We start from the raw sequence: 15,781 nt of genomic DNA on the forward strand, positions 1-15,781 counted from the left end.
CTGCCTGTTCTTTTTCAGGGCTCAAATACTCACTGTACCTCGCATGGAGCTTACTGGGATGTTCTTTGCAGCAAATGAAATACTTCAGGCTGAGTGCCCACCTCAGACTGCTCAAAGTCCTTTTGTCAAAATGGCCTAGTAGTCCTACCACTTAAAGGAGGAACTGCTCTTTGGAGAGCGAGTTTTCTGTGTCACGGATGTAATGTTTTGCCAATCCTAAGAAAAATCCACTCAAACGCAGCCAACTGCAATTTGCCCAGGCACAGCAGAGAGCTGTCACGTTAACAGCTAACATCTGAGAAGAGGATGATGTCTTTGAGGGGTATGTTCAAACCTCCAGCAGCTCTTTTCAAACTGGTCTCTGAAGGCACCAGCCTTCCCTTGAGGAGAGGCAGGAGGAGGCGGCTCAGAGCTGCCGCGCAGAAGACTTGACAGAGCACGGGTCAGTACTCACCACGCAAAGAACTGGTGTGATCACAATCCAGCTCCATTTCATCCAGGGACCAGGTCTGTATCCAATCATATCCTCAATGGCATCATAAATATTATCAGCGCCTGTAACGGAGAGTGAGTGCTTTCCTCAGAACTGAGCACACAAAAGCCATGTCAGGCCTGTAGGACCACAGCTGCTCTCCTGGCCCTTCCAAGGGGCATTGAAACAGAAGATGAGGGCGTCAAATGTATTGCTCAAATGCTTCCTATGGCTGGGAAGATGATTTTCTCCTTGTGAAGCTCAAATGTTGGGGGCCCCTCTCATCCTACACAGCCCTCACTACTCAGATGCAGGAGTGCAATGTGATGCCTCCTGCACCCATCACACACCCGCTCCTCTCCCCAGACTCTCACTGAACTTGCCAGAGGGATCACCATGGGATGGACACAACAGCAAACGGAACACCCAGCTTCTACAGAAATTTGACTGATACAGAATGAAGACTTTGTTTGTTCTGCTTTCTTAAGGAGATGGGGCACATGAAGAATCAGGAAAATGACCAGTCAGTCCTAAGCAGCAAACATCTTCTGATCATTCCTCAGCTACCGTCTCAGGCAGCTACAGAGGCTACTGTCAGACCCTGGTACTCAGCATTGCCTAAGAATAACAGGACAGAACACACTTTTCTGTCAGCTTGCTTTTTGTATTTTCTATTTGGTCAGCTTGCCCCTTGCAGACTTTGCAGCTCTGAAAGGAAATTCTCTGACAGACAAACAGAAGTTTTCACGGCTGGCCAAACTTTCAACTCTCATCTCTAAACTTCACACATGTAAAAGCTTAATTGTGCCTTTATTAATTAGCAATGGAAAAATCCTAATTTTTGTGTGGAAAAACACTGGAGGCTGGCTTCATCCCAGATGCAAATTTGTCTCCCAGAGGTCAGCGCAAATTTATATTAATGGCATGTGCCTGTTGCTGGGAAGAAGATTCTGGAGTGGCTAATGACTAAATGTCTGGCCAGCAAAATTGTCACTGACTCATCAGAAGGCATCAGATGAAACGGTTCTCACTTACCATAAACCCAGGCTACAGCAATACATTCAAAGAATGCAACCCACAAAAGGCATACACCACTAGCTGCATAGTAGTCAAAGAGTTGAAAAACATACATGCCACCCTGTAAAAGAGAGACACAATGGATTAGGATCCACTAGGAAAAACTCCCTGAATATTTCCGGCCCAGCTCCCAGTAGCATCTACCGACATACCTTAATGATTGCTGTCTAGCAAGAATAAAGATCAAACAAGTATGTAAGGTAAATATTTGCCATTACCTTCCCCAGGGAATATGCATGTTTATTACAGGAAGCATTCCAAACAAGACGACGATTAAACAAAATTAAGCCACTTAGTATAATCTACTGAGACACTTAAATCTTTCCTTCTTAAAAATATTTTAGGATGGGCATTTATAGAAACAAATGATGTAAAGAAATAATTGGTCGCCTCCTAATATCAACACCTCCAAAATACTAAAAATGGAAGTCAGTTCATCAGGAGGATCTTCATTTATGAATTGAGTGCAAGGATTTTTTTCATGAGAATAGCTGGCTTTTTTCTTTCTAACTCTCTTTATTTATACTACGCAGTTAGACTTTTTGCTCTCACTACACTGAACTGTATATACCTACGGTTTTACTTGAAAAACTGTGTTTGTTAGGCAGCTCTGTTACAGGTGCTGTTTTAATTCCCACAATTGTGCTCTTCCAGTTGTTTTTAGAATCTGGCTTGGGTTTTATCTTGGAAGTAAATATCACAACAGTGCAGCCACTGGAACATATTCCTGTCTTGTTTATAGTAGAATAAATCCAATGGTATTTAATTGATTCAAAACTGTGTAACTAAGATAAAAATCTCTTTCCCTGCATGCACTAGATAGGTTCTTAATCTGCTCCGCTGAAGGTTCTCAACGTGTTTCATCATTTAGAGCCAGATGTTAATACTCATGTTGATTAGAACCTGAGATCAGAATGAATTTAATGAGATGTCACTCCTCTGTTCCTCTAACTGAAAAGGGGGGAATATATAGCTCCCTTTCAAAATGCTTTCAGATCTAGGGATGAAAGATGCTCTGTAGATCTAAAGAGCATCACTAATTCCATGCTGTCTCATTCATAGCTAAAATTGGTCTAAAAATGAGCTAAAAAAGAAGGCAATTTCCAGCATCGGTGCTACTTACCTCAGTCACCATAGTTAGTCCCAGAAGATAGCTAAGGAAACATACTATAGCGATGAAGATTTCCCGTCGGTAACCCTTCCTTAGGAAGGATGGGTGCAGATCAACTAATGACGTGATCTGTCCTTCAACTTCAACAAACTAGAGGGGAAAAACAACAACAAAGAAACGTGATTTTAGAATTAGCTGCCAGGCATTTTATCTTGACTCATACTTGGACAAATGCTCCACAGCAATGCTCTAACTGTACTCTGTGGCAAAATGCTGCTCTGCATAAATAAATGGGAAAGCATTCATTTGTAACCCAGAGGTTGAAGCGTGGGGGCAGTTTTCAGGTTGGAACAAGCTTTCAGAACTGCTGTTCATTTCCTAGCAGCCTTACAAACTACCAAAGGGGCTCTGTAAATGCAAGCTGCAAGGATAAAGGAACTTAATTTGATGACAGCAAGGCACTTGCGTGGCTTTTATGTTGTAGCTCTTCCAGATGAATTCAAGATGTATGCTCAAAAAGAGGCAGAGAGAAAACACTCGAAAAAGCCTAAGCTACCTCCCAGCCTTCTCTGATGTACTAGAAAACCTCACAGGTACTAGTTAGGTTAATTCCACAGTTATATATAATTCTACTTTTGGGTTTGCTAGTGAAAATCCAGCCAAGGGAAAGACAACTTTGATGTGAAAGAGCAGCACTTTTTGACTGAACTTGCCTTTTCTGAAGCTGTGAGCAGACTACCCCTGAATGAGGGGTACTTCTGCAGCAATAATAGAGCTGCTGATACAGTCCCTGTATGAAGATTTGATAAACTATTTGCATGTGTAAGCCTAAAATGAAGCTCTGAATAGATGATGGAAAATCTTGCTTTATCTAGCTTCCTGATCACCGTATTTTTACTTACTTGCCATTTGAAAGGTACATGTAAGATGTGTAACTTGAGTTAACCAAATAACCCAAACTGGATTTGCATAGAAGTTTAAAGTTAATTGAAAACCAGATGCATTTCAACCATGGAGAAAAGCGACTACTGAACCGCGCCCACATAAATCCAAAGAAGGGATCATTCAGCTAATCTGCACCCTCTGTCTGGCAAGGTACAAAAGCATCAAATTCACTGAAGACATGAAGATACCATGGAGAACCAAGGCTGCCTCTACAGAAATGATCTTCACTTGAAGTGGATACATCATCTTACAACTAACGAGTCATCACGGGGAATCCACAAAATCACATTATTTCAAGAAAAGAAACCTTTTCCTATCCTTTATCTATATTGCTCTTACAGTGCTCAGAAGTGCCTCGTAACAACTCTGCCCTCTTTGACCATGAGCAGAAGCTCCATTTTGGAAATCAAGACCATCCTGCAAACACTCCACCAGATTTTGTCACCTGTCTCGTTAAACTTTGACTTCTGTAAAAGGGGTTTTCTTTTTAAATGCAACCCTTTCCTTTGGGCTGATTTGATCTTAAACTGCTCTGGCATTCCAGAAACCTGCTTGACTGCCCTCCAAAAAACGAGAGAGATGGAGGAGAGAAATTAAGCGCTCCAATTAGTTTTAATCATTCTATGCAGTGAAGAGCTTTTTAAAATTACTAGACAGCTTCTAATTTGCATAAGCATAGGGTTGTTGAACCACGGCATTGGGCACTTTTACATTTACTTTGGAATGATTGAAAATTGCTCACAAAAGTTCAAAGATTAAGCCATAAAAAGCAATGTAGGGCAAATGGAATATAAAAAATGTAAGAGATTAAGTACACAACAACTAGGTAAAAATAATCCATTGTCAGATCTCTCCTCATACAAGAGAGCATCTAGGCTAAATGAACATTTCACCCTTACCAACTGGGTTTTTACAATCTTAGTGACTTTCCATTTGAGTGCAGAAAGCTGCCTGTTGCCCTGAAAACTTTGCCAATTTCGAACATGTAGTTACTGCATAATCCCTGGTCACCCATGTTTCCTTCTAAGTGGACTATCTAGAAATGATTTACAGGTTCCTTTGTGGTATTTAGTCCAACATTCCTATAAGCAACCACTGGGAAAAATAACCTAACTTCTTGGACTGAACTTTTTGATTTTTTCATGCTCACTAACTAATAGCAGCGTGTGCTATATAATTAGTACAACTGGAACCTGAGATGCTTTCTGGCCTGTTTGGAGGCACTGAATGCATGCTGGTGATGTGAAAGTCAGCAGGATCCCATATTGCTCAGCACCTCTGAGTCAAGCCACCAAAAAGGCTGTGGCTTTGTCTTCTGACTGTTCATGAAGCCACCCTTGATATAGTGTATGAAACATTTTGTGCTTTTTGTGCCTCATGATGACTTTGCTTTTCTTTTTTGGCACTTGGCAACTATCAAAGTCTGCATTCCTAGTAGTTATTAATTCCTACAAAGTGTTTTAATGATAAGGTATAATGGCAGGTGACCACAACGGCACAAAGGTCTCTGTGGGACAGATTGCAGTAGTCTTTTATGTTTTAAAAATGGTTAAGCTCTTCTCCAAAGTAGGAGAATATTGCATCGTGACCAAAATGGCAGTATTTTGGGCCAGAATGGGACCAATATTTAGGTTAGGGAGTACTGCCCTGGTCTTGTGGACTCCATTAACTCCCGATGACAATGACTTACTGAGCAACATCATACTATCAACCCAGAGATTCATCAAATGCAGCACCTGTACTAAAAAGCAACCCAGAAGAATTCCTCTTAACCAGCATTAGAGGCATTCTCTTCTTAACTCATGCCTGTAAAAACAGCTTTTCTCCATCAGCAGCACTGAGACAATGAGCCATGTATTTCTTACCCATAATACTAACCTGGCTATCCAGTCCAAGCAACAGAAGCATAATAAAAAAAGGATTGCCCAAAAGGTGGGCAGTGGCATCATGGACACAGCTTTTGGGTAGGCAATGAAGGCCAGGCCTGGACCTAGAGAAAGAAAAAATAGGAAAGGGGGAAGGGAAGGGAAGAGAAATAGTAAGTACCAGCTCTTTGGTAAAGGTAGCCACACTCAAATGCAGGAATGCCTGGTTCCGTTCAGATAAATCCAAACGCGGCTGGAAATACCAGAAGTGAAACAGTTTGGCTCTTTTATCTGAAATCGAAGCACGCATGACTACAGCAGAAACCACAGGCAAACCCCCGAGGCCGTTGCTAACAGATTGCCAGTTTTAACATCTGTCTCAAACATGCCAATAATGGAGGTGGTCCTACCCCTGCCCCGCTCGGACACAGGACAGCATTGGGGCCAGGGGGAGAAGGGGTGACCCAGGGGAATGGCAGAATCCCACTGCTAGCCCACACGGTCACGATGAAGATGATGATGATGAAACTCTTTCGCATGCAGGGAAGGGACTCTGCTCCAAACATTCCCTGGGATCTTTGCTAACACAATCACTGCCTCCCTCTGCAACTTCCAAACCCCACATGGCTTTTCTAGAGCGGGGTTTGCACTTCAGGAGTCTGCTCCTTCGCTTCTGCAAACCCTTGCTGCTGCACTGAAGTGATCAGGCTACTCCTAGTTCTATCAGCTGTGGTCTCTGAAAAACATATGCCTCCTGCTGTTACGAATTGCTGGTGTGTAAAATCGCTCTGTGTAAAATCGCTTCCCCGTGCTGTCACATCACCTGCCCTATCTGGCCACCCTAGGCACACCTGCCATGGTGACGCTATGACCAACATCAGCCCCGAGCATGGGATGGATTGCAACAGTCTGGAAGCACTGGCGGTGCTGGGACGAAGTGTCCCAAAGCCTTGGGTGCAAGGGCTCATCACTGGACTGGGTCTCGTCTGCACCGTGGACCACACGGCATCTCGCTCATACCCACACGCCGTGCAGGCACGCAGCGCTCTCGCACACTGATCTCCAAAGGTGCTCTCACCTGCAGCCAGGTGCTATCAGCTATCATTTACAAGAGCTTTTGCGGATAAAGAGCCCTCTCCAAGTGGGAGATGGGAACGCTGGCAAGACAGCGCTTACAGCAGGCTCTTAGAAATTTGGTGAAGCCGATAAAAAAATTCTGAGCACAGATTTAAATTCGGATAAAACCCAGGAATGCCTGGCTCATCTCCTTGTTTGTTTTAAGGAGCCTCAAAACCCAGTACTTTCCAGGATTCTGAAGTGGATTCAAATAATTTTCAACAGGAAAAGGATTTTTTTTTTTCAACTGCTGCAGTGCGGGGACAGAAATCTTATCTCTGATCTGTACAGAAAAACCTCTAACACTGCTCTTCCTACCTCTCACTTTTTCTTTCCAACAAGAAAAAGAAGCAAGAGGTAAAAAACCTTTTTTTTCAAACTACAGAAAACTTTAAGTCACTGAAAATACTTGAACAGAAATAAACACAAATTAGCCAACAATTGAGCAACTAATTTTATTTAAAGTGAAACACAACTAAGATTTTATATGACAGAAGATACCAAATAATTGGTGAATGGCTCAAATTTTGGGGGGCTTTGCTTTTTTTCCCCCTAATTCAGTGGATACAGTAGATCCTCCCTGAGGAGGCAGAACTGCTACCACATGGCATTTGCAGCTCATCTGTGCCATTGACGAGACAGATGTAAAACTGCTCTCCTCAAAACTTGCTGCAATTCTGTATACTTTGGCCAGTGAAACTGTCCTTGCACTATGGCGTAGCCCAATACCAAGTGCCCTAAGCCCTGTGCTACCTTTGATTTTCCTTCAAAACTAAGTGTTGAAATATAAAGAGAAAAGTCCATGTGAAAGAAAATGTTCCTGGCATCCCCTCGACTGAACATAAATAATGTAAAATCATATTTAATTTGAAACTCTGCTGCTCTGAAGGGTGTTTTGCAAAAGTGAAGCACTCGTGGCTGCTATTAGGAGACTGCTACAAGTCGCACAAGCAGTAAAGTATTTCTTCCAGCCAGAGACGCAGCACAGATTAGACAGGACTCACTATGGTTTTGCTGAGCCTCCACTGCTTTCCTCTCTCCCTTTAAAAGTATTAATGAAAAAAATCAAATGCTATTTAATAAGTCTCCTTTCACTGGGAAGTCGAAGGGGTCTAACATCATTGTCATGTAAGCCTAACCCAGTGAATGTCGGCAGCAGTGACCAGTGCTTTAAGTGGGAGCAACCTCTCACTGACGAGAGTGTCCCGGGCACGTTGCACCAAGGCTGAGTTTGGCACAGGTAAAAAATGTGGCCATGAGATTCTGCTGTCAGCAAATTTTTTGATGTTCCCCTGGCTCACAGGAAGGAAAACAAGGAAACAAATGGTGTCATGTACAGGGCAGGAGGGATTTAACTCGAGGGGCAGAGATTGAGGAGAGCAGGAGGTCTTGGCCCCATGGACAATGTGCTCTCCCTGGTGCTACAGCCAAGCTGCAGAACCTCTGCTCACCTTTCTCCTGACCCAGGAGAGCAGTTCTGATCTTATGTCGTAAGAAACCAAAAAAGGCAAGGCTTAAAAAAGAGGCTCAAGTGCCTGCTCAAGGTCTCTGTGCTGAGAAGTCAGCACAGGGCAGCAGTGGCAGCGAGCGCTTCCCCCACCACCTCGCGCGGGTCCTGGGACGCTTGTCCCAGGGGGACCAAGCGGTCTCCAGTGGTTCTGCACTTGACCTCTGCTGAGAAAAGCAGCGAGGAAACTCATGAGAAGTGGATAATTTTGGTAACGCTTACTATCGCGTAAAAACGTCCCTTAGGATTTAGCTGAAGAGCAGCCAGTGATGACAGGCAACCCACTGAACAGTGAGATGGTTGCAATCTCCGGCCATGGGGAGGCTAGGGCTCCCCTAGAGTCTCTTAGAGACTCTAGGGCTCTAGACTAGAGGAGAGCCCTAGTGACTAGGGCTCAATTTAAATAAAGTAGAAACCTGAAGGAATCAACAACAAACATGCAAGAAACTGAAAACCAAGTTTGGAAGTTAATCAAAAAACAAGTTTGGAAGCTAATCAGTGCCCTTGTTGTCCCTATAATGAGCTATAAAATCCCTCCTTCAAAAAAATAGTTTCTGAGCTATTGATAAAAAATGCTATGTAAACACTAAGTCTGTTAGTTAACTTGTAATCGACATTATTTAACAACCCAATGTTACTATAAAATCATTTAATTCTAAAAATGTCAAGCAAAAGGAATACAATTGCCTGTTTATCAGAAATTTAATAATAAAAATTAGAATAAACATTGACTACATAAAAACCTAATATGGAAATGCTACTCTTGGAATTGATCCACCTACATATTAAAGAAAAATGGGGCTATTTATGATTCATTCAATAGGATTATTCCCTTGCTTCCTATTTTCAAACAAAGCAATCAACCTCCCATCAAAATAAGCACTATGGTCAAGATCGTTAACTAATTCTGCTTGAGAGAGGTATGTCAACTGCAGCCACCCAAGAATCCAGCGGTGCCACCAATGTCATTAGTTTTTCATTAGCCCTTTCAAAGAGAGATATTTTGCTTAAAGACTTAATTTCCAGAGCCATGTGATCAGAAGATATATTGACTTTTTCTTTTTAATGGCATGTTTGCAGAGGAAAGCTTTCAAATACTATGCAGGTGAATTAAAATTGCACAAAAAATCAGAAAGAAATGCCAAAAGTGCACTCAGGTGACATTGTTATTACTTGAATCTGATTAGCATTAAGCCTCATGGCTGTTGAGGCCCGACTCATTATTTTTGAATGGTAACTCCCACCTAATCTGTCTGTTCTACGTGAAAACACATGGTTACACCTGCCCTCATGGATAAGACACACAGAGGAAAAAACGTCATCTGTTTTGTCTGAAATACATTCACATGCTATGAGCATTCAGCCTTCTTCAGCTGCAAGTGCGCAGCTGAACGTTAACGGGAAGGACACTTCTGAAACAAGGGAGGAACCTAAGCGTACATCCCGTTTCAAAATGGACTTACAGTTCTGTCAACCTCACCCTGAAGCTACAGTGGACAAATGCACAACTGCAACAACTAGAGTTCCTGTGGATGAAGTGGTGCACAGACCCCAGGAGATGGAGTTCTCCAACCTCTCTTGCCTTTCCATGAGACTTGGGAATATTTGCCTGTATGTCCCTTCAAAAAGCCAAAGTAAAATTCCCATCACAGTGCTCCACTGTGAGCAAGCCCAACTAAGCTATGAAAAATACATAAACACTGTCTATTGGCATTTGAGTGAAAATAAAGGTCATCTGAAAAGAAAGATGGAATAAAGTCTTGAATCAATGACATTCTGGGCCCTAGATAGTGGAGTGGTTACCTTAACTCTAATCTCAGCTCAAATGGATTAGCACACTCTAGGAAATGTGTCCGCTGCCCTGTTAATGAAGACAGAGTAAACAATACAACCCCGGCTAACCCTCGCTGCTCTAGGTAAAAGCCCAAATCAACAACGTGCTTATTGTTCTGGAGAATTATGGGAAATCTGATTCTGTTTTTATTGCGTAGATGTTAGCTGATCGGGTCTGCAGCACTTTGCTCACACGCTGGGCGGCAGTGCCCACCACCACTGCCACCAACACCATCGTACCTGACTCTGCCACATCAGCAATGTTCACCCCTTGCTCTTGTGCCATGAAGCCCAGGACGGAAAAAATTGCGAAGCCAGACACAAAACTGGTACCACTGTTCAGGCATCCCAGCAGCAAACAGTCCCTAAGTCACACATATGTCATGGAGCAAGTTAATTAAAAAAAAATTAACCCATTGTCCCTACTTTATTTACATCATTTAGCTAAAACACTAAACCCCCTTGGATGGAAACTTGCCTATAGCAGTTGTATTTGTACTTGTTGTAGCTCCCCAGGGAAGTCATTGCTCCTAAGCAGATTGCATATGAGAAGAAGATTTGTGTCCCTGCGTCTATCCAGACCTAAAGGGAAAGACAGAAAGACTGTTATTACCAGGATCGTTGCACTACAACACAGAACGCAAACACACAGTTCAAACTCTGCAAAATCAACAAAACATTTGCCTCCATTGAATGTGACAGCTAAAGGATCAGGGAGAGAGGGAAAAAGAACATCACATTTTCAAGTTTGGCTTTTACAGGGAAAAGAAAATCGTTAGCGTCAGAGCTCACAAGAACATCTTCTCTACAACAGTTCCTGCATCTCCTCCCCAGAGATGCTCAGTATTCCTAGTTTCTTAGTCATTCAGCTGATCCTTCCTGTTGGCGCAACAATAAACGTGTTTCAGTGCAATAGGAAATGCAGAAGTATTTATAACATTGCTCATTTCTGTTCTAACTCATTTCAGTTAGAATCAGCCAATAAAGTCACTAAACTGAGGATGTGAAAAGCTTGAGAAACAGGTTTGTGTATTGGGTTTGTTTATTTTTCTAGCTTTCTGGTTGTTTGTGTATCTGTTCAAATGCAAGATAAAAAGCCATAGGGGTGGGGGAAAAACAAGCAAAATACAATGCACTTTATAAGATACGTATCTGATCTTGGTCTCATGATCCTCTCTTCTGATTACATTAAAAAAACATACACAGAGTGAAATAACAGCACACTATCAACTTCTCAGTTTGTAAATGCATAGAAAGCAATCAAAATGCATCCATTCAATCCCATCTGTTTGCTTCTTTCTGCTAATGCCAGTAGAAACCCCAAGGAGTCTAAGTAGGTGAGAATTAAGACTGTAGACCATTACTTACTCCCTCCCACCACTGCTTTCCAGCACCTTGCTGACTGGTGTCTCCTTGGAGATGATGCTTTTGCTAGACCACGGGAGGGGGCCTGCCAGCTCACATGAATCTCTTCTACATTATCGGCTGATGCTCTGGGCTTAGGGCTAATAGTAGATCATAAAAATGATAAGAGTTCCATAAAAGATGATTCATTCATAAAATATAATGTCTACTATAAAGAAGGTGTCTTGTATAAAGAGGGCAAAACTAGAGGATGAACCAAATTTCCGCAATGTTTCTTTCAATTACACTTGTCCTACTTCAGTTATTTACCTACCATTTTATTGTTACCATCTACTCGTTGGAAAGAAATAGGAAAGAAAGACATTATTCCCTCTCCACTGTCACCATCATTTTGTTATTTTCAAAGATTTCTTGTTTTCTGTTGGTTTTTTTTGGGGGGGGGGGGGGAGGGGGAGATTGCATTTTTTTCCCGCATTTCTCATGCGATCACTACTGGCTGAAAGGATGCTGGCCTGCTCAAGTGTCACATATTCGCACTCTGCGAGCACGGACAGGAACCTTTATCTAATTGCTGCCTATACAGAAAGAATAAGCCTAGCTCCTACTTGCCAGGGATAAGTGAACGGCAGTTCCTGTGCCTCAGAAGGCATTTTTCTCCACCTTTGCATGGGTTTTCACTCTTCCATTCACTTCTTTCCCAATCTCCTCCTATTAAGCAGTGGGAGCTAAGTGACACTGGTACTCACAGTTGTTGCTTGTTGTTCCATCTGTGAAGCTCATGTGTCTCTCCTTTGAAACTAAAGACTATCCTCATTAAAAAAATACTTCTCCCTTACCTTCCCAACAAGAAAGCAACGGGACAGAGTCTACAGCCTCAGAGTCCTTTGACACAAAAAAAAATACACACGCATACACACACATACATACACATGGAAAGATGCATTAACACATAGAACAGTGACCTTCTCAAGCAGATCTCTGGAAAATATAATCCAGCATTAATGTTCATGCTATATTTGGACCTCTAAAGACCATGGAAAAATAAATCTATTGCCATTATGTCACCACCATCACCCTCCACCATCGCCCTTTGCACAGGAAATTGTCCCACATTCCACTCCTGGTTCTGTACCTGTGGGTCAGCTAACCGTGAAATATCAGGATAAAGATAAAACTTGATGCCTTCTGCAGCTCCAGGCAGGGTCACACCACGGATGAGTAGAACAAGGAGCATGATGAATGGGAATGTGGCAGTGATGTACACTACCTGGCAATGAAAAAAAAAAAAAGAAGGTATGTTTAGTCTGTGACAGTCAACGCTACACCTCTAGAATCAACAGAGATCTATCGATGGGAATTCAAAGGCCCCTCATACCTAAAAAAGACCCAACCTGAGTTTCTGTGTCTACTTTTAGTTTAATGGTCTTTACCACCTTACTGCTTTAGGCCTGGAGGCAATGCAGGTTCATTAATCCCTCCAGAGCCCCCCAGACAGTGGTCATGTCACTCAGGCAGTGAACACGCGGGGTTTTATGCAACTCATGACTTTCGTTAGAAATTCTGCCTTTGCCCTGTTTGTCCTTCTCACATGACAAGTCCACCTTCGCCAGGGAAGCTGAAGAGATTCCCTTGCCAAGGGCACCTAAAGCATTACTTCATTCTTTATTTGAACTTAAAAACTGCAAAATGTTTTGCAAGCTCTGCCACTACCTCTAGCTTTGCTGCGCGGCCTCACCACTGCTCCTACAGGCAACTTCACAAGGCACTTCTTTCAGAGATGAAGATAATGTGGTCCATGCTCCTGCTTCTCCCTTCTCATCGCCTTGATCGCACGAAGCCCTTCAGGTTGGCATCAGCCTCCACAGTGGTAATTTCCAGTCCCATAACTTCATTCTTGCCCTTGCTGCCTATTCAGCAACATCATTATTGGAAACTAAGGCTCTATTCATCTAGTTTTGAGAATGTATCTTCATTATCTTTAACCTCTATTCCCACTCTCTTTGAATAACAGCCTACTCCTTCTCTTCTTGTTATCTTCTCATTCATTCGATGAAAGAGCCCTTTGCTTTAATCTCCAGCGTGAAGATTAATTGAGCCTGCATTTGGCTAGTTCTATCTTTAGACCCACACTTTTTGACCTCTAACATTTTGTTTTCTTTGCTCATCAGTGCTTCCTCTCATTTTTTATATAACCACTGCGTTACAGTCAAGAATCACTACTGTTCAAGAAAGGGCGTTTTTCATGGAGTCAGATGATCCCTCCAGGTAATTACAGTTTGCTGCCATGAGTTAAAATGTATTTTTGTTTTCCAGAATTTGTTTAACTATGACAAAGCTCTCGAGATGCACCATCTTTCTCCTTAAGTGTGTCCTCTGAGAATAACGAGTAAAACTCAAAGCATGCATTGCCATAATAATTCATGTAGCCAGACTGATTTCATAAAATGAAAGGAAACCTTTTAATACACGTCCTTTTAACGCTCTCCTTGAATTCTATATATATATATATTCTATATATATATCTCTTCTATATATATCTCTTCTATATATTATACATTTGCCTGGTTTTACCAAAACTTGAACGATAAAAGGTGGTTTCTGTGCTTTCTAATTTTTTTTTTAATATAAGCGAGGTGTATGAAAAACCAAAGTTTTCTTACAAGAAAGGTATTCCTGGACTTGCAGGAATTAAGTAAACAACACTCACAGAGCAGCCTTTGCACTGCAGGTAAGGATTCTCTCGTAACGCTGGAGGAATTTTTAAGATCAAGCACATTATCCAAAGCATAAGCACAACTATTATTTTTTCTCATGATTTCATGTTTATTTGTCCGATACGCTACTATGATATTTAGAAACTATGTGGGTTTTTTTTTCCGCTCTCTAAAGAGCCATTAACACGGTGGAAGGCAGAGAAGTGCTATAAACAACCATCTAGTAAAGTAAACGAGACTTCTCAAATAATTCAAGTCCTCCACTAGAGTTTACAGTTTACTTTTGTTTGACCCCAAAGTTAATGCAGTCAACTGGAGACTTTCCAATGGTTTTGCTGGGCTTTGGCTCCACACCCGCATGAGCTCAGACGCTGTGGAGAGGAGGCAGTGAATTCCTGCCAACTGCCTTGTCTTCAAAATGAGACAGTTCTGCTGGATTTCCAGAAAACATACATTTTGAGATAACTGATTTTAATGGACCTGTTTTCAACCTGTTACCTTCACAGGGGCTTGAAATAGTATACCATAGGGAGCTTGGAAAAATCTCTCAGCGCTACTGTAACCTTTACGGAGCAGACACCAGGCTCACCAAAGGTACTGCAGAAACGTGCCCTTCCACTCGGCTACTGCGGGAGATTTATTGCGTTCACCTTTACTATAAAACTTACACAATCACCTCTTCGGGTCACATCAATCAGAGGGAAGAGAGAAGCAAACATTTCTGTCAACGTATGCTTTGCAGGTGTGGAAGCTGTTCTTTAGAGCAAAGCTGGCGGGAATCCAGGGTAAGGCACCAGCATGATTTTAATGAGGCTCCACGATAAAAATCACAGAAAGTACGACAGAAATGACAGTAAAGCAAGTAGTTTAGTCAACAGTGGGATTAATGAGGTGTGGTTTCCTACAGAGCTCTGTCTCCTGGTGGATCCTGCAGCGCGTACCATGGTAAAACTGCTAAATGATGCTTTTTCTCGAGGCATTTGCAATTGCTCACTCCTCCTGACTTCTCTGGAGGCTGATAAAAGAATGGTGCACACCGTGGCCTTTCTCTCAGGTGGAACACTAACGGGGTCGCTCCCTTCCAAGAAACGTGTGGGAGCTTAGTATCTTGAGACCTCTCTATCTGTGCTAGATTTATCCGAGATGCTGCCTCAACCGACAGGTTTGAAAGCTAAGAGCCACGCATATGCAATGGCTTCAAAAGCCTTTTCTCATTAAGCTAGGTTTAAAACACTACTGTATGCAAGGGGCAAAAATATCACGCTTCATGTTGTTAAGTGATTGGCCAAGATTTGCTGTAATTTGTTTCTTGCACTGAAGTATGATGAGGTTCAGGAAAGATTTAACTGTTATCCTTTAGAGAAAAACGTGATGAGACTAAAACCACAAACTATCCAGGATCTCTGTTAATGAGTGTGCTTCTAAACGAGTACCTAAGTTTAGTCTTCTGTGTCTACACAGCGCTCTTCTGTAAGTGAGCGGCATTTCAAAAATGCTATGCATCCAGCAGTTTTCACTGACTTAAAACATCCCTACCACAGCTATGTTAACATCCACCCGCTGCACTGAGAATGAACTTCGCGGGTGTGAGAGCACGGACAGGGAGAGCACCAAACTTCACAAGCCTAAGACCTTCCACGCTCATGACATGCATCAGTGTGATGCTTGTTCTCAGAGAGGCAAAGTGGTACTCAAACCGTGCTTGATGCCATTTGAGTAATGGCTACTTGACTCACAGCCATTTTGGGCACTGGAAATGGCTTTCCAAAGTCTGCT

At 42.4% G+C, this 15,781-nt stretch overlaps 1 protein-coding gene across 1 annotated transcript in view; it reads right to left on the minus strand.

Moving 5' to 3' along the window:
* Positions 1-15,781, minus strand: part of SLC6A6 (solute carrier family 6 member 6) — a 52,507-nt gene that overhangs the window by 3,385 nt on the left and 33,341 nt on the right. The window contains 8 exon segments of the mRNA XM_086619225.1: positions 455-555; positions 1,508-1,610; positions 2,673-2,810; positions 5,484-5,524; positions 5,527-5,595; positions 10,167-10,291; positions 10,405-10,508; positions 12,424-12,558. Coding sequence (XP_086475351.1) covers positions 455-555; positions 1,508-1,610; positions 2,673-2,810; positions 5,484-5,524; positions 5,527-5,595; positions 10,167-10,291; positions 10,405-10,508; positions 12,424-12,558 — 816 coding nt within the window.

The sequence above is a fragment of the Tauraco erythrolophus genome, chromosome 12 (genome assembly GCF_009769465.1).
Source record: "Tauraco erythrolophus isolate bTauEry1 chromosome 12, bTauEry1.pri, whole genome shotgun sequence".
In the NCBI taxonomy this organism is placed as follows: domain Eukaryota; kingdom Metazoa; phylum Chordata; class Aves; order Musophagiformes; family Musophagidae; genus Tauraco; species Tauraco erythrolophus.